This window comes from Talpa occidentalis, unplaced genomic scaffold (genome assembly GCF_014898055.3).
Source record: "Talpa occidentalis isolate TD23 unplaced genomic scaffold, MPIMG_talOcc4v2.1 talOcc4.7, whole genome shotgun sequence".
Classification (NCBI taxonomy): Eukaryota; Metazoa; Chordata; class Mammalia; order Eulipotyphla; family Talpidae; genus Talpa; species Talpa occidentalis.
Window position 1 is genome coordinate 61,102,367 of NW_023605083.1, and position 21,361 is coordinate 61,123,727.

Below are 21,361 nucleotides of genomic sequence, written 5' to 3' on the forward strand. Positions count from 1 at the left end.
GGGGTTGAGGATAAAAGAAGATACACAGAAGCTTTAAGGTCCAGTGAGCCAGAATCAGGGAACTCCATTAGTCTCAGAAAAGTGGGAGGAAGTTCATCTGTAGAGTAAGAATTTATGAGCAGGAAAACAATTTAGCTCAGTCAGGAACTGGCAAGAAGCTCTGGGCAGCCAGTGGTGAACAGAAAGTGCGAACCTGTAGCAGAGCCAACAGGCAATGCGCTGTGTCTTCTTGACATTAGAAATAAAGTAAACAGAAGCGAAACACATTTTCAAATACTTTTCTCTAAAATAACAGTACTGGATTAGGTTTTTGTCAGCACAAGATAGGTAAAGAAAACACAGATATCCTGTGTTTACTTATTTTTAATGAGGATATGATGGATGTTGGCATGCTAATCTGCCCTGGCAGCAAGGGAAATGTGGGCGACGAGCACAGATAAGGCAGATCGCCTTTACCTCACAGGACCTCCATCTTTCAAAGAGGAAGGGATTTTCCTGTCCTTTAGCACTGCCCTATCTACCTCTCCCATTTCTTTTTCTCTTTACACATACACTTTTTGATTTACTCATCAGGTATTTCTGTCCTCAAACCCTGCTGGACCAGTCCTTCCCAGGCTGAGTGTCTCCTCTTTACCTAGGAAGTAACTCAGGGGAAGAAATGAATGCACACATCCTGGCTTCCCAGGACCATCATCTGAGAAGCTGTAAGAGTTCTACAGTGGCATTTAAATTTATACTATAAGTTGTGTGATTATTCAGCAAAGTGTAGGGACTGTGCATATGGAAATTTTGTAGTATGGGTAACTGTGGTTGATAGAATTTTTTTCACAAGCTTACAGTTACTTTCTGATTTGGGGAACAAAGGGTACTAAGAAGTTCAGCATTTTTATCAACTAGACTTCTTCTAAAAACATTCTCATGGCATTCAGCTTTACTTCCATAATTTATACACATGGAGAGCTTTTACCAATTCACCTCTACAAATAGATAATGGTTTTCTGAGAAGAAATATTACTTGCATTCAAAAGGTTTGGCCCATCATTTAGAAATTACAGATATGGAAGAAACACCATGTTTAAACTATAGACAATTCGAATTATATAAACAATTAAAATAGACAAGCATTACCAAATTACCTGTCATTAACCTAAAAAAAAAACTGCTTGGGCAACCCTGAAAGTATAGAAACACCTGAAAAGCAATACCTTATTTCTTGATGTGATTATCTGCTTAATGACTACCCGGTCTGCCAGCAACAACACTTTTGTTACTGAAGAAAGAAGCAATCTTGCAGCCTTTATAACGCCTGTTTTGTCTGTAAAAATTGTGATCTGGCCATCCGTTTCTGGATGATTCAAGCTGCTTACATCTGTAAGGGCTGCAATTGTTTCTCCTAATAAGAAAGGCAAAGGGAGAAAGTCAAATTGGGAACAAGACACATTTAAACTTAAATCCTGACTTTTCTCTGATCTTGCAAGTAAAATGCTACATGAGTGGAAATGATTCAGAAGTCTCATGTCAGGAACAAGAAATTGCTTTTCCATGAGGAATACAAGTATTATCATAGAGGATCTTGCATGACAAAATAATCATACATTCTTAAGACTCATGATGAACATTTGTCTTCATTGAGTCTAAAAAATGTTACAGGGCCTCTCTGGTGCCCTAGAGGTTAAGTCTCAGCACTATCACCCCTATGGCCTAAGTTCAATTCCTACCCAGAGAGCTAACAACCTACATGGCATAGCAGACCTCTCCTGTCTTGCCTGCTCTCCCCTCAGCAGTGTATTTCAGTAAATCCACATATTTTGTTCCCCACTCTGCCTCTGGTGAATCCTCTCACCCCCCACACCTCTGGCCTACACCCCAGTTCTTTTACACCAGAAAAAAAAAAAAGAGTTATAGCTTCTGTCTCCAATGGTATAGCAAACTACATTGTCGTAAGATTCCTGCTCTATAAGACAGTCAGAGAAATCCCTAGAGCCAATAACCAAAGACTCTAAAAGCAGAATAATACATAGGTTATAAGGATTGGGCTTCGATGTATTGTGGGTGATGGGTGGGCAAAGAAGGGAGGTGGAAGGTCAGTGCCTGCTTTAGAAGAGAAGAGAAGAGAGAAGACAAGGCTTTAGGCCCCAATGGGAGGCATACTCAATGAATAGGGGGTCTAGAACAATCACATGTAGGGAAAGAGAGAAAATAAGCAAGTTCATCTGTGGTTCAGCCTGAGCTCTGGGTGGGCAAATAAAACAAAGGAAGTCTCCCTCTTAAGAATTCAAACCACAGGCCAACCCTCACTCAGACCTACTATTTGAATTTACACTTTTTATGATCCCCAGCATAAACTGTTCTAGAAATGAACTTCCAACCTTCTAGAGAAATACTCTTCTTCATCATTGCTACCAAAACTTTTGGTATCTGTAGAAGCGATTATTCATTGATAAAACAATATAAATATTTGTTCTCCTCAAAAGTGAAACCAACCTGTATTTTTTTTCCAAACCTTACTGTTCAACGTAACAAGAGCTTAGAAAGCTAAGATAGAGAGCTAAGATAATTTTTTAGGAGCTAAATAAATCTGTGTATATAATGGATTGATTTTCTCACAGAAGCATAATGTCACTACTACTATATATACACAACAATATACCAGGCCACAGGTTAAGGATCTCATGTAAAAGTGTCTGAATTTTAATGGACAGATCACAGGGTTCGATATAACAAAAGTCAGAATTGAGAAAGATTAGTCAGGTAGAGCACATACAACAGACTGACTGGAAGGAAAGAGACTCAGAGCCAAGCTACAAATCCAGCAGTAATATGAATTATGGCTATGGAAGGGTCTTACTAACCAGGGCAATAAAAGAAAGATTATTCTGGAAATACTGAGATATGGTATATCATAACTTCATAATTTTATAAAGAAAACATAAAATTACTACATGGAAAGTGTAAGAAGGCAAGGAAAATTGAAAAAAAAATTGATTTCAAGGATGTAACCTTTAGTCATTTAAAGAAAATCAGAAGGACATAGGGAGGGAGATGATAAATTTAGTTTTGGATGAGAGGACGTTGAAATGACAGAAGAAAACCCAAATGATGTGACACTAAATGTGGATTGATTATGTATGATGGCAAGAGCTAACATTCCATTCGCAGACGAAGCCTGTGGTAATCAATCTCCAAGATGGCTCCCCACTATTCACCCCTAGAATCTACATCTTTGTTCCTCCCCTCCACACCATATCAGGGTTGGTGCCACACAGGTGTTGGTATGTCACTTGCGAGATTAGATTATAGATACTGAGACAGCTGTTTTGATTGCTCTTTCTGTCTGGCAGCAGCCTACTAACAAATTTTAAGTAGCTAAGAGGCAGAGTGGGAAGAAACAAAGGCCTCTGGCCAATAGCCAGCAAAGAAGTGGAGCCCCTCCAGTGACATAAGAGGGAGGGAGAACAGACCCTACAGCACAGTTAAGTCCTCAGATACCTGCAGGCCCACCCAATACCTTGATAGCAACCTCAGGAGAGACACTAAAGGAAAATCAAGCTGCTAAACTGCTCCCTGATTCCTAATCCTCAGACTGTGTGTCTTTAATGTTTGACTTTTTTTTTTTTAAGTTGCTACATTTGGGTTAATTTGTTACAGTGATAGGTAACTAAAGTTTATATAGCAAAATATACAGAGAAAAAAGGAGTTTTAAATCAAACCTAATGCACGCAGAAAAGGGCAGAAGGAAAAATAACAGTTTACATTCTATCAGCAATAGCTAAAAGGATTAAAATGTTTCCTCTGTACTTGAGTAAAATGTCACTTCTTCCTGTAGCTCTCAATCAGCAAAGATATTACATATGAGCCAGCACAGATGGCATTATTTAACCTTGCCTTTTCTGACTAAACCTCAGGCATTTAACTCATGAATACATGGAAAGATAACATTTGGAGAGCTCCAAACATATAAAGTTGTTTAAAATGTAGACTGTTCAGATAAACAGTTCTCTGAAAAAGTCCTGAGGTGGTCTTACAGGTTCATGATCACCATTTTTAATTTGTTGGAGATAGTTAGCCAGTGTTGTATTTTAATGAAAAACCCAAAGTCAGTCAAACACAAATATTCATGGAGCTCCATAGAAAATATAAAGCTTGACAAGTAGCCAAGTAAAAGGTAAAACATGCAAGAGGGCCTCTCTGGTGGCGCAACCTAATGAAGCTCTCCGCAGCTTCTGCAGCACGAGTTCGATCCCCCAGCCAGCCAGGGAGCAACCCACATGGTGCAGCAGACCTCTTCTGACTCAGCCGCTGCTATCCTCAGCAGTGTATTTCAGTCAGTCTGCCTGTTCCGTTCCCCACTCTGTCTCTGGTGAATCCTCTCATCCCCTACACCTCTGTCCTGTACCCCAGTTCTTGTATGCATAAATAAATAAATCTTTTAAAAAAAAAAAAGTAAAACATGCAAGAGTCCAACACAGGGAATGAAAAGTAAAATAGAACAATTATGACAACTAATATTTATATTGAGCAACTTTTTGCATGCCAAATGCATTTCATCACAATACCCGTAAGACATTAACACTGTCCTTACTTTAGCGATGAGAAAACTGAGGTTTGAAAAACATTGAAAAGTTTGCCAGAACATCACACTGTTAGCAAGTGGAATTGGAATTGAAATCAACATCGTCTGACTTCAAAGCCCTATCAAAGTTCCCTATCACTACTTTATATTATTTCCCTCAAAAGAATGCTAAATTGTCCAGAGGAAAAAGATATTATTAAGGGTTGAGTGGGTTAGAAACATTTCAGGAATGATTTGAATTCAGTCAAATTTGCATATATTAAGAGAAAATGGCGCTTTTGTTTACTGCAACCTCTCATTCACTCTCTTTCTTGAAGAGGAGGTTCTCAAGAAGGGAAAGGCACTTCAGAAAAGAAGAGGCTGCATGTGAGCCCAGGATATCATAGGGCTTCCATAGTCTTCCTGGGGCTGTCTCAGCCGACCACACCAGCAGAGAGCTCCAGTCTATTTGAATGGGGTCACACCCTCTTTCCTTACACACCACACTGCCAATAAGGTGAGGGGCACTCTAATGCCCTTTCGTTACCAAGCCCCTACTCCTGCTTTAGTGAAGGGTTGCTCTAGGAAGGAGTAATATGAAGAATATCTCCACATCTCCAGTGAATTGTCCTTTGCATTATGTAACGTTCGTTGTATAAGCACCCACACAGTAATTTAGTGCCAGGAAAAAAGTGGCTCTACTCTTGAAAAGCTGGTTTGTTTCCTTCCAACAATGAGAATTATATAACCCTTTCTTTCCCACATTTTTGTCTCACCTTCCAGGAAATCCAAAGATAAATTTCATGCTTAGCTAGAGTGACAAAGTTGGCCAAAGTTTTGTATATTTATTTTCATCTCCCATTTTAATGAAGTTATTGCACATATACCTTTTACTTAAAAAAAGCTGTTGCAAATATTTTTAAAATGTATTAAAATAAGGCCTCCCTGGTTGCCTAGGAGTTAAGTCTCAGTGCTACCACCACCACAGCCTGAGTTCAATCCCTGGCCAAGGAGCTAAGCCACATGGCGCAGCTGCCCCCCTCAGCAATGTATTTCCGTAGATCCATCTGTTCTGTTTTCCACCTGTCTCTGGTGAATCCTTTCATCCCCCCACACACCTCTGGCCTGCACCCCAGTTCTATGCAAAAATAAATAGAATCTTTAAAAATAAATAGAATGTAGGGCCTCCCCAGTGGCGCAGCAGTTGAGCGCTGGGTTGGGAAGCTGCCCGCAGCTTCTGCAGCGCCGGTTCGATCCCCAGCTGCTCCCCAGCCACGGGAGGAGGGTCCCACATGGCGCGCAGACCTCTCCTGCCGCCTGCTGCTCCCCTCAGCAGTGTACTTCGGTCCTTCTGCTTGCTCTGCTCCCTGCTCTGGCTCTGATGAATTTGCTCACCCTCCCGCGCTTCTGACTATACCCAGTGCTTGCATAAATAAATAAATAAATAAATAAATAAATAAATAAATAAATAAATAGATCTTTAAAAAAAGTAAATAAATAGAATGTAAGAAAATATAGCTTATGAAAATAAGGCCATCCCCTTACCCACATAAAATCTCTATCCTAGTGAGCAGCTAGAAAACCAAGAGTCAACCCAGAATCCTCCCTTTTGTTTAATCAGTAACCAAGTGCTATCCACTTAACCATCTTAATGAGTATTTTGTGTACCTTCCTGCTCTTTAGATTCCTATGACACTGCCTTGGTTTAGCCTGGTTTATTGTAAAAAGCTTCCAAAATAATTTCCCTGCTTTTAGTCTCAACTCTCAATCAAATTTCTTTCATTCAATTCCTCCAGAATTAAATAGATTTCTTTTTTTTTTCCTAGAATAGATTTCTAACACAAAACTATATGTTTTTCATCTGGCTCAAAACTCCTCATCTGTTATCTATAGCATAACGCCTGAGGCTTTTCATACAACACAAAGAATATGATGTGACTGAACCCTTTGTAGTTACTTGGTCATATCTCTCTCACTCCCTTCTCTTTGTGATGACCCTCCAAATACACCTGGCTCCACGTCACCCATTTCAGTCAACAGCACTGCCATTTACCCAGCTGTTCATACTCCAATCCTTGGAGTTGTCCATGACTCTTCTTTCAGACATATCCTACATCCAAACTACCAGCAAATCCTACCAGTACTGACTTGATATTATATGCAAATACAATCAGCTTTCACCACCCCAAATGCTATCACCTAATCCAAGTCACCATCATCTATCATCTGGACAACCTCCTACATAGTCTCTGATTTTCCCTTATACCTCCTAAGACTGATACACTACATAAAAGCCATCAGTCATCCTTTTGAATGATTAATAAGATTCTGTCACCACTTACACAAAACCTCCCCCTTGTTTCCCCATACACTCAGAACAACAGTCCAAAGTTCCTATCTTTTCCCAAAAGACCGTCCCCAGTTTTGCTCTTTTTACCAGAAATGCCCTTCCCCCAGCTATTTGTATAGCTGGGCCCTCACTGCATTGCAGACTCTGCCCCAGTGTTCCTTCCTTAGAGGAACTTCCTGAATCTCCATCTCAGCAATTTCTTAACTAGCAGTTGTTTTGACTCCGCAAACAACATTTCACAATGTTTGGAGACATTTTTGTTTACCACAATGGGGGAAGAGGAGATCTAGAGGCACTTAATAAGTAGAAGCTACAGATTCTATGAAACTCTCTACAATGCACAAGAAAGCCCCCCAACTCCAACAAAGACTTATTAACAAAGAATTATTCAGCCCAAAAGGTCAATAGCACAAAACCTGATAAACTCTGTCCTCCCTAAAATACACTGTCATTGGTCTACTAATACTTATTCTGATATTATTTTCTTAAGGATAACTACCACTACCTGACATTATTTACTCATTTATTCATACATTCATTCATGGCTTTGCTCACTAAAGGGGGGTTATGTCTCCCTCACTAGAATGCAAGTTCCATGAGGGCAGACTGTTGACTGATTTGTACATTCAATGTTTGTATGCACTAAAAGAATGCCTGACACATAGCCAGCACTTGGTAAATATTTATTGAGAGAATAAATGGAAAAGTGATACTTCAACAAAGTTGAAATATTTATATGCATCAAACATGCCAGGTTCACTCAGGTTTCTGTGCCATCACCTACAGAGAACCGCGGGACACTGTGAAGTTTCAAGTCACTGTCATTTGTCTGCAGTAGCATGCAGGAACATGCTAATTTTCATTCCCACTTCTGGCATGGTGGCAAGTAAACTCTATGCTCCTCAATGGTAGAGTCCAGGGACTCACACTCCTCTGTATCGCCCACATTTTAATGACTTGCTGGCAGTGCTGGTAGTCTACTACCTTGCCTAGTGAAAGAGTTCAATGTTTCAGATTTAGGACTTGACCCAAGAAAAGTTCAATAATACAAGAAGCTAGTCCATGTCCTTAATATCCGAAGCAACTAGAATCACAAGACTAAAAGCATAGTATACATCTTGACTCAAAATAAAACAGTCATTTGTCATCATATCCAAAGCAATACAATTAACATAAAGAGGTTTCAATATACACATACCTGCTTGTTTAGCTTCAATACAGGCAATATTTATTTCTTCTTTCAAATCCCGGTTTTCATTGGCTATAGCTTCCCCTACTTTAACAAATCTTCCAACTGCCAGGTTGACAGCTTGTCCTACACGCTGAATTGCTTGTAGAGTTTTGTCAGACTTTTTGGTATTATCTTTATGATTGATAAGTGTGGTGATCTAAAAATAAAAATAAAAGAAACTTGCTTAAATTTGATCTCAACAGCTTTTTAAAAAAAGATTTATTTATTTATGCATACAAGAACTGGGGTGTAGGCCAGAGGTACAGGGGGTGAGAGGATTCACCAGAGACAGATTGGGGAGCAGAACAGGCAGATCTACTGAAATACACTGCTGAGGGGAGCAGTGGTGAGACAGGAGAGGTCTGCTGTGCCATGTGGGTCAGCTCCCAGGCTGGGTGTAGAACTCATGCTGCAGTGACTGGTGATAGCTTAATAGCACTGAGACTTAACCCCTGCACCACCACAGAAGCTCTCTAGAAATAATTGTTTTAAAAAGAAAAGGGGAGGGGAGGGCCTCCCTGGTGGCACAGCGGGTTGAACAACACGTTGTGAAGCTGTCCGCAGCCTCTGCAGCGTGGGTTCAGTTCCCAGCCGGCCAGGGAGAGACCCACATGGCGCGGCAGACCTCTCCTGCCTCACCCATTGCTCCCCTTAGCAGTGCCTTCAGTCATCTACCTGTTCTGCTCCCCGCTGTCTCTGGTGAATTCTCTCACCCTCCCAAGCCTCTGGCCTGTACCCCAGCTCTTGTATAAATAAATAAATCTTTTTAAAAAAAAGAAAAAGAAAAGTGGGGGGAAGGAAAGTGGGGAAGCAGTTCCCTGAAGAACGAGACTGTCCTATTTTAGAAGTGAGGTAAGGTCAGAAATAGTTAATAACAGTGGGCTAGAAGGCAAGTGTAACACCAATATCCAACAGATGGGTAAGGGCCAGCTACATAGGGCTGTGAATTGGAGTAGTTTGTGTTCTATTGTAAGTGTGTGAGGAAAACTTTTTAAGCAGAAAATGGCATATTCTCTGTAGTAGTTTTTGAATATGTCTACAAAATAAATCTCTTAATAGTTCTCTTTTCTAGCAGTGGATCTTCCCTTCTCTAACATTAAATGTGGGCTGAACTTACTTCTAATGAGCAGAATAAAGTGGAACCAAAGGTATGCTTCAAAGCACTTTGTAACTTCTGTCTTTCTCTCTGGGATCACTCACTGTGGGAGAAAACCAGCTACTGCATTATAGGGGACATCAAGCATTTCTATAGAGAACCCCACATGGTAAAAACTGAGGCCTCCTGCCAGTGGCAAGTGAGTAAACTTGGGAACATATTATCCAGTCCTAGTCAAGTCTTATGATTATTGTGGGTTCAGTCAGTATCTGGACGTCAATCTCGTGATACTACTTTGTTGAGAAATTTTGCAGTTTTTCATGAGGAATAATGGCTTATGGTTTTCCTTTTATGGCCCCCACCCTCACCCCAGACCAAGGACTACAAAGTGTTACAGGGCTACCCCAATGTGAAATGAGACTACAAATTCCATAATGTCATCACCACTGAAGGAGGATTGTTGGGGACTGAGGGTGGAGTTAAGCAACCAGGTTTTGTATATTACCAGACAGGTGGGCCTTGGGGGGTCCTTGGTTTTGTGCTGGCTTTCAGCTTATTATTGGGGTTCCAGTTCAGTGGAATTGGCAGGACGCATTCACCAATTTATTTCTCTCTCTCTTTCTCCCTAAATTATTCATTTTTTCATTTCTCCTTTTTTGTAAATAAACCCTTTATTAACCTTTTTGTGTATGCCTGCGGTTGAGTCTCATTGTAAGTCTCATTATAAGTCCCTCTTGTGCGCGTAGGTGAGTCAGTCACCCATTTCACAGTGGGGTAGCCCTCTAACATTTTATTGTACACTAAGTCCTAATATCATTGATAGGTTCCTGGGAAGTGTGACTTGAAGTGAAATGACATATAACAAAAGCAAATCCTTGAATAACATTATTTCATTGATCTTGACCCATGATTTTTCTTTCCTCATCAAAGGTATAACAAGGGATGTTTTCTGAGGGCCTGCCATAGTGTCCTCACCCAGCTTTGGTATCAGGATAATGCTGGTCAAGGTTATACTTTCAAATACTACCCATAATGCCTCACAAAATCCCAATAAAATATCATGCTAAAAATACTAATATACTAGTAGTACTAATATCCTCATTTTGCAAATGAGGAAACTTGACATCACACACAGTAAAGAAAAAGGACAATGAGGAAGTCAGTGAGTTAAGATCTAACTCCAGATATTCTGACTCCAGAGCTTACCTACAAAACCACTTAGTCATTCTGCCTTCTTGGCCTCTGCTGGAAGATTACATGAAAAATTCAAATAGTGTGTTGACCACAGCACTCAGCTTATAGTAAGCATTCAGTTAAGGTTATACTTATCTCTCTCAGTTAATCCTTAGATATTACTAGAGGTAAGAAAACTGGGACTGAATAAAATTAAGTACATGGCTCACACAGCTAGAAAGTGGCCAAGTTTATCTGACACCAAAATCTTGCTAGAACTCTTCCCTTTAATGAAGATTTTCAATCTTTCTGATTTTTTGGGAGGGGAGGAGAATACTTCATCAAAATAAAATATTACCTAAAAGCTCATTTGGTAATCAAGTCAAAGAAGAATTGCTATCGATGAATTTTGAGGATGACTAAGGTTTGTGAGGTCTGGAGGCAAGGAAACAAATATGAATCTTATTCAAACCAGCTTAATCCTTCTCCATACTTCACAGACCCTGGGAGTTCTGAGCACCACCTGGAGAGCAGAGCCCTTGACTACCATCTACGACAAAAGGAGGACCTTGAAAGGCACTGGATTTGAAACGGAGTTTAAGTTGTATTTACTTGTATTTTACTTATACACAGTTTTAAATTTTCAGTTAAAAAGCAAAGATCGCAGTTTAGGCTAAAGTACCAACTATTGTTCCCTTCTGAAACACACATTTTGCTTTCCTACAAGCATTCTCCCTGGTACATAATTAGGGATAATTAGGCGTGGCTGTCTTCCTCTTACTCAAAGCAATTTGGAAGATGTTCAATCCAAATACAGCTATGTCTTTTAAACTGATATTTAGAGTAACCAAGTCAATTTTAAAATTCCATATTAAAAGATCTACTTATGTCCTATAATTATTTTTGAGCTTTTTAAAGGGAAGGCTCAAAAATTATAAATGCTGATTGTTAAAAAAATGATGGGAAATTTTTTAAAAGCCTAAATAAATATAACCCATAATGCCACTATACTGTACATATTTTGGCACAATTCTTTTCAGTATTATTTTAGCAGTATATATACTCAAACACACAGCTTTACAAAATTGAGATTAATTTTCAATTTCCTTATCAAAAAAAAGACTAGTTAATAGTTAACATTTAACCTTAAGCACAACCGTAGCATCCTACCCACCTATCCATATTTTACATGTATTAATTAATTTAATGCTTACATTTACATGAGGTTGATGCAATTATTACCTTCATTTTACAGATAAAGAACCTGAAATTTGAAGAGGTGAGAATTTGCCCAAAGTCACAAAACCAGTAAGCTGTGTATCCTCTTAATCAGTATGCTACCTTTTCCTCAGATAATGCGCCAAATAAATTTTTAGCAAAAATAAATTGGAAATGACACCCTGGAGTTGCCCTGACACCAGTCTGGAAAATGCCTGAATGAAGGGAAAAAGTGGACAGAGAAGGCATCCATTCCATGGGAAAGAAAGAGGATCTGCTACATAGGACTCCACTGTGGAATAAAAGAATAAGAATGAGGACTTACCTGATAAGGTCTAACAAAGGGTGTCAAAAAGTAACAATCTCTAGTAAATTGTGTCCTAACAATTAAGAACATGAATTCTGATAGGCTTGAGTTCTGGCTCTGCCATGTGACTTTGTGGCAAGTTATCTCACCTTTCTGTGACTCAGTGTTCTCATCTGTAAAAACAGGGACAATAACAGAACTCATCTTGCCAGGAGACAAGAAATCAAGTGAAGACCAGGAAGGGGAGAAAATGGTAGTGACCTAGATAAAAGAACAAAGCCTTAATTCCCTGGGACCTGAAGAATAAAGGAACCAACCCAGGACAGAGATGGTCTCTGGAATTTATCAGTAAGTCCTCCAAAACATTAGATATAAAAAACTGCCAATCAGAGCCTCCCTGGTGGCACAAGGGGTTAAGACACAGCATTGTGAAGCTATCCATAGCCACTGCAGTATGAATTCAATCCCCTGCTGGCCAGGGAGCTACCCACATAGTGCGGCAGACCTCTCCTGACTCGGCCGCTGCTCCCATCAGCAGTGTATTTCAGTCAATCCACCTGTTCTGTTCTCCGCTCTGCCTCTGGCGAATCCTCTCAAGCCCCCCCCGCCCCCCACACACACACCTCTGCCTATACCCCAGTTCTTGTATGCATAAATAAATCATCTTTTTAAAAAAATTGCTAATCAGCTACAGAAACCAATATGGAAGAAAACACATCAAATCAAGAGAGGTGCTTTAAAATAGGCACTTACTTTTTTTTTAAGATTTATTTATTTATTTATACAAGAACCAGGGTACAGGTCAGATTCGCGGGAGGGTAAGAGGATTCACCAGGGACAGAGCAGGGAACAGAACAGGCAGACTGATGAAATACACGGCTGAGGGGAGCTGCGGGAGCAACAAGAGAGGTCTGCCGCACCATGTGGGACCCTCGTCGGCGGGCCGGGATCGAACCAACGCTGCAGAGGCTGCGGACAGCTTCACAGTGTGGTGCTCAACCACCTGCGCCACCAGGGGAGGCCCTAAAATAGGCACTTACTTAATATACCATTTTATTGTTTGAATTATGTGCTTTACCTTTGCAATGAAAAACACACATATAACAAAATACACATCAGTAAAAGAAGACCCCAAATGCCTTCTATTTATCTCCAAATTAGAGAGACAAAGATCCTAGAAAGCTTCTAGGACAACACACAGAGGTATGGGAAGAGGAGTTGAGCTACCTTAGAACTGTAAAGGGTCTGTACAATAGTGAGTGAAATACATCTATCACAGACAGGAAAAGATTAGTGGGTGTTAGAATAAATTCCACACTAGGGTGGAGCCATGTGGCAGATATCTCTCTTCCCTTCCTTGAATAAAAACATTCTAAGACTGGGACGGGGATTTTGACAGGAAGAATAAAGCCATTATTAAAGAAAGTGGGAAGCTGCTTCCAGAAAATGTTTCAGCCCAGGGATCTTTTTAAAAAATGAATGAATTAAAAGTATATAATAAATGAGTGTAAATAACATATATGCTTAACAGTATAAAGAAATGAAAAGACACATTCACCCATCACCAAGCTTAAGAGAACTTTCCAGTGTCTCTGACAATCCATGGGCCCTTTGCATATCCCCCTCTTTTTACAGCACCCTCCCTTGTCCCAGAAGAAACCACTCTCCAAATTTTGTGTCCCTTAACACAATTATTGCACATGTCATATCCATAAATAATGATTTTGCTTTGTCTATGTTTTAACCTTTAAATTTTCTTTTGCTCAACATAATGTTTTTTAGAATCATCCATACTGCTAATTACAGCTGCAGTTCATTCATTTTCCCAATGCATAGGATCTCATGTCATGAACACAGCACAAGTTAAACATTCTACTATTAAAAGACATTTTGGTAGTTTCCATTTGGGGGGCCATTATAAGTAAAAAGACTGTCAGCGTTACAATCCATGCCTCTAACACATTTGCAGATTTTCTAGGGGTGTGTAATTGCTGAGCCATTGGTGATAGCCACCTGCAACCTGAATAGATTATACACCACTATTTCCCACAGTAGTTGGACAATGGATATTTTCCATCAGTTCCACATTCCTCACCAACACTGTTCTCATTGTGGTTGGAACTTCTGTGACACTGATTTCTGATGAAGTTGAAGAACTTTTCACATATCTTTCAGCCATCTGCTTCCTCTTCTGTGAAGACTATTTTACCAATTTTAGGGAGTAATCTTATTTTTGTCTCATTGGAGACCTTTATATATTCTGGGTACTACCAATCATTTGCTGGTTATTTGTGATGCAGTCAGTTTCTCCCACTTCATGACTTATCCCTCTCAATTTTGATGAACAGAGGTGCATCATTTTAATGGAGTTAAATTTATCAATCTTTGCTTAGAGTAGTACTTTTGATGTATTTAGAAATCCTTTCCCACCATGAAGTGGCAAAAATATTGCCCTACCTATTTTTTGTAAGTATTTTAAGTTTGCACTGCTGTATTGACGTCCTTAATCCATCTGGAATTGATTTTTTACATATGTGAGACACATCCAATTTCATTATTTCTGCTTAAGAAAAACCAATTATATTTGCCCCATTTTAAAAAAAGGTTCTTCAATTCCCCATTGACAAATCTTTAATTTATCAAGTTACCTAGCTATGTGGATCTGTTTCTCGGTTCTCTATTCTGTTTCACTGGTTATTTGCCTACCTCTGTTTTTAAATCCACATTGTCTTAATTACTATAGATATTTATAATAAGTCTTACATTAAGCAAGCTCACCCACCTTCTTCCTCTGCTCTTTATTTTTGGCTCTTTGTTCCTTCATACAAATTTTAGAATTTTATTAAATTCTACTCAAAAATCCTACTGAAATTTTCATTGATATTGCATTAAATTTACAGATCAATAGGGAAAATGCATATGCCCGTGATATTAAGTCATTCCAGCCACTCATGAACACATGATCTAAATGGGAGTGAATATCATTCCCATTTAGATCCACTTTCACTTTCAATGAGATTCTTAAATTTTCTCCATAAAGTTTGATATCAACTTTATGGATATCAACTCTATTCAAGTTGATATGTACAGTTTGCTGTACATATATTTCTTGGAGCATGATTTTTGGCTGTCAATTTTACTCTTGACAGTGGCACTTTTTAGAATTATTTCATCTGTTTGTTATTAATCTAGAGAAATACAATTGACTTTAATATCCTACATCCAGTGAACTTTCTAAACCTCCTGATTTTTATAATTTATATGTAGACACTTGAGTTTTCTGTACGGATAATTATATCACAGTGAGAGTTTTCATCTTTTTCTATCTCTATACTTTACACTTGTTCCTGTCTTCTTGCATTGCTTAGCATTTCCGGTACAGTGTTGAGCAGAAGCTCTGATAATGGCATCTTTCCTCTTGTTACTAGTTTTAAAGGAAATGCTTGTTTTAAATTTGACCTCTTGCTATGATGTTAACTATATGTTTTCTGTATATACTTTTTGTCAAGGCAAGAAAGTCTTCTGTTACTAGTTTGTTAAGCGCTTTTGATCATGATTAGAAGTTGAATTAGTAAAATTCTTTTTCTTTATCTATTGATAAGAACATGTATATTTTCTACCATGAATGCAGAAAGTGGATACATTTGTCTAATATAGACACAATCTTGCATTCCTAAAATAAGGAATCTAATCTAGGCATTTTTCTATGGAGAGTCCATAGAGGCTGGATATCAGAGTAGAACTATCTGCTTGCAACTCACTAAACAGTACAACGCTAATCCTACTTGTTCACCTCAGGACCCTATTTTCTCTATGGCATCATTCCAGATTCCAAACTCAAGCTTTCTCTAAGTCCTTTTGATGATGTTCATTTGACACTTGGCATGTGCAATTCTGTATCTTGTTTCCCAGTTAGAAAACTGGTCCTCACAAAGCAGCAGCTAGTAAAAACACACATTTGCTTAAAATTCTTTAAATAGCCTGTAGATAAATGGTGAGAATTGAGTTGGATTGTAATGCAGCATCCACAGAAAATGAGATTCCTGGAAATATGAGCTTTCTAGAAAGCTATACTTTGAATTTTTAAAATCACTCTAAATTATACTCCACACTTCTCTGCTTTGTTCAGTTTTCTGGACATGCTTTATTTCTTTATTTTAAGCATAATTTAGCTTTTTGTCAGTGAGCACAGTCAACTATTGGGAATATCAGTTGTGGTATTATGCTAAAGATACTGTATGGATACATAAGTGTAGTTAATAGCCCTAAGTGAATCTTTAACAGGGTGGGAAAGACTGGCATTTCTCCCTTATTGGCACTGTCCTCTCATTAAGTCTCAGCAGCTATTCATATTTTCCCTCCTCCATTCTCCTACTCTGTCCACTTTCTTTTACGCCAGAGTTACACAATACAGAGCTGTAGGACTGATACATTTTTAGCAGGGATACTGTAAGAAGTTACAAGTTTCCTCAGATTACAACAACTTCCAATTTGTCGTCTCTGTAACTACTACAAGCTGACCTCATCCCTGCTTCTGATCTCTGGAGATTGCACGGCATATCGAGGAGTTAAGAACACAAGACTGGAGTCGGGCTGCCTAGATCCAAATCGCAGTTTGACATTTCCAGGTGAAAGTCCCATAACAAGTTACTTAGGTCCTCCGTGGTGGCTCAGGGATTAAAGACAGTGCTAGTAAGCTATTGCCAGCCACCTCAGCAGGAATTCAATCCCCTGCTGGCCAGGAACAACCCACATGGGGCACAGCAGACCTGTCCTGGCTCAACCCCTCTCCCAGCAGTGCATTTCAGTGGATCCACCTGTTCTGCTCCCCACTCTGTCTCTGGTGAATCCTCTCACCCCCTGCACCACTGGTCTGCACCCCTGTTCTTGTATGCATAAATAAATAAATCTTAAAAAAAAAAGTTACTTAACATCACACTGCTCCTCAGTGTCCTTATCCATATAATAAGAATATATATCTGATTGTTAAGAGAATTCAATGAGTTAACATTTATAAAATGCTTATAATGTAGCCTGGAGCATAGTATTATATACATATTGTTAAACAAATGGGTAAAATATTGTCACCTTAAACTCTTCCATTCCCTTGAGAAATACTGAAGTAGTTTTAAGAGACTCTCTGGCTCTTAAAACTACTTCAGTATTTCTCAATTTTGGTTGTTGATGTACTGGTGGTGCTGGTAGATTGCTAAATGGTCCTATCACTCCTATCACTGGTCAGGGCCTGTGACAGACATGGAAGGGAAGGGGGAGAGGAGTATCAGCATTCACCATTAGGTTAAAATCAGCATAGATTAGGGCCTCCCCGGTGGCGCAGAGGGTTGAGCGGCAGCGCTGTGAAGCTGTCCTCAGCCTCTGCAGCGCTGGTTCCATTACTGGCCAGCCAGGGAGATTCCCATATGGCCCGGCAGACCTCTCCTGTCTTGCCCTGCTGCTCCCCTCAGCAGTGTATTTCGGTCCTTCTGCCTGTTCTGCTCCCTGGTCTGTCTCTGGTGAATTCTCTCACCCTACTGCGCCTCTAGCCTGTCCCCCAATGCTTGCATAAATAAATAAATCTTTAAAAAAAATCAGCATAGTTTAAGAAAATGGAGCAGTTTATTTAATCAGCTTAACAGAGCTCTAAGGATATATGTAACTGTTGGTTTCAAATATTTGTGGGGCTGGGAAGAAGAGGAAGCATTTATAATTCTGTGGAAAAGACAGAGGCTCCCCATGAGTGAACATGTGTAAGCAGGGGGATTGGTGACTAGGTGTCAAGGATGCTGTAAGAACTAACTTTTTTAATTTAAGATTCCTTCTACCTCTAAAATCCTAGCAGTACTAGCGTGAGTCATAAAAACACTACAATCTAGCTGTGAGTCACACATCACCAACGTGCTCCTGAAGGCGCACAATTCTTCACTTCCCACAGTGCTTGGCACTTTGCAACAGAACTAGGTGAGGAATTCTAGCCCTCAGGCTGCATATAACTTGCTCAGAAAAACAAAAGCTTCTCTAAAACCAAGCGCATCAACTAGCTGATTCCTGATTCCTGTTACGACCAAGAGATACAATAAAGCACACATCCCACCTGGGATTTGGCAAAAAGGTGTGTATCTAGATTAACTAGCAGATAGCCCTTCACTTCACTCGCCGAGGCCAGGCCTGACAAAGGCCAACAGAAGAGAGCAGGCAGGTTAAAGGGAAGGGGCAGGATGGTCAGGGGTGAATGGGAGAAGGGCACCCGACACACACGCAGGGAAAAGGACAAAGAGGAGCACGCTGGACTTGGAGGCCGGTGGGAATGCCCCAGCCGGAACGCCCCGACTGTCCCGGGGTGCACTGGGGGTTCAAACGTTTGCCAGCAGTGGATTAAATAAACAGTGGCAGCGAGGAGGTCCCCTGAGTTCCGGAGAGGGCCCCTAAGTGCCAGTGTGGGACCCAGCGGAGAGGGCCTCCCTGGGCCGGGGACCACCAGAGCGGCGCCCCCAGGCAGGTCTGTGGGGTCGGCGGGCTGCGCACCTGCCCGCGGGGCACTCGGGTCAGCCCTGGGCTCGCAGCCCCGCAGCCTGCTTGCAGCTCAGCCCACTCGGCCTCGCTGCTGGATTTCGGATGGTCCAGACCCCCCCAACCCCCGCCTCGGCCGAGGCCTGTCCCCAAACCCCAGCCCGGCGGTTGGACACCGACGCCAAAGTCCGCGAACGGAATGTGGGGCAGCGGCTGCCTCGCCCCGGCCCGGCCCGGGTCGGGCGAGGGGCCGCCGCCATCGCGGGCAGCGGCCGGGGCGAGACGAGGGGTCGGGCCAGGCGTTACTTTACCTGAGAAACCAGGGGGAGCAGCGTCTGCTCCACCGAGCGAGTTTTGATCTCCAGTCCCGAGTCCAAGGCGAAGCCCGACGGGCCGGAGCCAGGCACTGCCCCGGCGCCGCAAACGGCGGTGGGGCCCGGAGAGGCGGCCATGGCCCGAGGCTGGTTGCGCAGCCGGGACACCGCGCCACCGCGGCCCGTCGCCCGCCAGCCAGCAGCCAGCCCGCCCGCCGCCGCCGCGGGGCACCCGCGCCGCCCGAGGCCCCGCCCCCGCCGGGCCCCGCCCCCGCGCCCAGGGGTAGGTCCGCCGGGGCCCCGCCCCTAACCTGGGCCCCGCCCCCTCCGTGCTATGCCCCGCCCCGGGGTGTCTCCCGCTGCTCTTCCGAAGGGCGCCGAGCAGGGTTCGCCGCGTTAGCGCAGAGAAACGGGACACCTGAGGGTCTCCGCGGTCACGTGGCCTTTTACCAGGACGTGGACTGGACAACCATCCCCAGAGAGGTCTCCCGACCTGGGCAGATTATTCGTCCTAACTACGATTTCTGGAAGCTGCGCTGGGGTTGAAACTGGTAGCGCAGACCCAATCGTTCTGTGGACAGAGACTTTAACCCTGTGATGGGCATTCTAAAGGGGTGTCTTTCTGGGGTTTCTCTGTGAGGTCACATTTCGCCTTCATCCCAGTGCTTTTCTGATCCTTCTCATAAACATTGTGAGCTGGAGTAAAGATGAAAACATTTGAAGTGTAGCTGGGTACTTGGCAAGAAGATAGTTATCTGAGTAACTTTCAGGCTACGGTTTAGAATTACTCCTCAAAAGAAAATTAAATACAGCACATGGAAAAGCTTCACCCACTGTTTAACACTTAAGATTTTAAAGCTGCTCTTCACAATTACTTTTCCCCTAGTGCCTATTACAGAGCAATTTCTGAATACTGTTCATTGAAAGATCACTAGTATGTAATGATATTGTTACAGGGCAGGGAGAGGCACCCCAGACCCCACAAACCTGCCTACTCTAAATGGATTCTGCCATCCATCAAATCAACACAAAACATGTGAGACTTTAATGGGAAGGAACTTTAATACACTTAGTAAACAATACAGGAAAGGCAAAGAATCTAGTTTCTCAATCAAGCACCCAAAGTTATCTGTCCCTTCGTGGGTAAAACTCCATCCAAATGGGATTGGCACAGAGCAAGGCCCCAAAGCCTGCCACAAGTCTAAAGCATCTTCCAGTGGGGACCCACAGAAAAGGATCAGAAGCAACCAGACAAGTCTGGAAGGAAAAAAGCAAAATCAGAATCAAGACAAAAACTGCCATTGTCACTTCCCCACGGGTCTCTCACCCACATCTGTGTCACCCAGTCCACCACCAAAAGCCAAGCGCAGTTTCTTCATGTGTCTCTCGGCTCCATGTGCCTCCTCCAGGTCTCCTTCTTGCTCTCCATCCTGCTTCCTTCCCTCCTCACTCTGCAGCTTCTTCTCTCCCTGCTCAGCTCCAACCTCCTTTTTTGGGTGGGGCAGGGAACTTGGAACCTCCCCCTCCACCCTGTTACAATATGACTAAATTCATTTAATACTAAGGGCAAGAATCATGAGCCCCTGAGTGATTGGAATGGGAGATAGATTCACACCCCTAACCCTGAACTCCCTTTTTCCAAAAGCAAAGCCAGAAAGAAACACACACCCTGAAGGGTTTGAAAACCACCAACTTGAGGTATCAGAGAGCTGTTTCCCAAGCACTGTTAAGGTCTTAAACAGTACCTCCATTTGTGTGTTCAGGTCTGTCTGTGAATGCTGCAGATTCTGTGGTATTGAAGAGAGCTACAAGCTAGGCTTCTTCATTCAAAATGTGCAGTTTTTTTTTTTTTATAGAGGCATGTTTTATTTATTTATTTATTTATTTATTTATTTATTTTATTTGTTTGTCTGCTTTGTTTATACATGCACTGGGTACAGTCAGAAGCTAGGGAAGGTGAGAGAATTCACCAGAGCCAGAGCGGGGAGCAGAGCAGGCAGAAGGACCGAAGCACACTGCTGAGGGGAGCAGCGGGCGGCAGGAGAGGTCTGCGCGCCATGTGGGACCCTCCTCCGGTGGCCGGGGAGCAGCCGGGGATCAAACCGGCGACACAGAGGCCGCGGGCAGCTTCGCAACCCAGCGCTCAACCGCTGCACCACCGGGGAGGCCCAAAATGTGCAGTTCTTTTAATCCAATTTCTAACCCCCCTCCATTCCTAGTGAGCCACCCACCTTGTCACAAGACCACAAGACCACCTCCCCTACGCACTAAGGGTCTACCACAAGACCTCCTTATCTACCACAAGACCACCTCCCCTATGCACTAAGGGTCCCACCTTCAGCCCTGGACCCTTTCAGCTCTTTTAAGATGCTTCCTCTCATCTTCCCTCATATAAGATGCCATATTTCATAAAGATCCAGTGTGGACAATGGTACCAAAGGAAAAGGCAAGATACAAGGTCAAAGAAACATGCGTATGTATTTGTAAAGGTTTGACATCATTAAGATGAATTTTTTTTAATTTTTTAAAAAAAGATTTATTTATTTATTTATTTATACAAGCACTGGGTACAGTCAGAAGCGCAGGAGGGTGAAAGAATTCACCAGAGCCAGA

At 41.9% G+C, this 21,361-nt stretch overlaps 1 protein-coding gene across 1 annotated transcript in view; it reads right to left on the reverse strand.

Annotated features, from left to right (window-relative positions):
- The window catches only part of CTNNAL1 (catenin alpha like 1), a 61,817-nt gene extending 42,849 nt beyond the window's left edge, over positions 1 to 18,968 (reverse strand). Inside the window, exons 1-3 of the mRNA XM_037494214.1 lie at positions 18,746 to 18,968; positions 8,101 to 8,290; positions 1,206 to 1,393 (exon numbers count right to left, since the gene is read on the reverse strand). Of these exons, the coding sequence (XP_037350111.1) occupies positions 1,206 to 1,393; positions 8,101 to 8,290; positions 18,746 to 18,886 (519 nt within the window). The 5' untranslated portion in view covers positions 18,887 to 18,968. The remainder of the gene's footprint in view (positions 1 to 1,205; positions 1,394 to 8,100; positions 8,291 to 18,745) is intronic.
- Between the last annotated feature and the right edge of the window lie 2,393 nt (positions 18,969 to 21,361).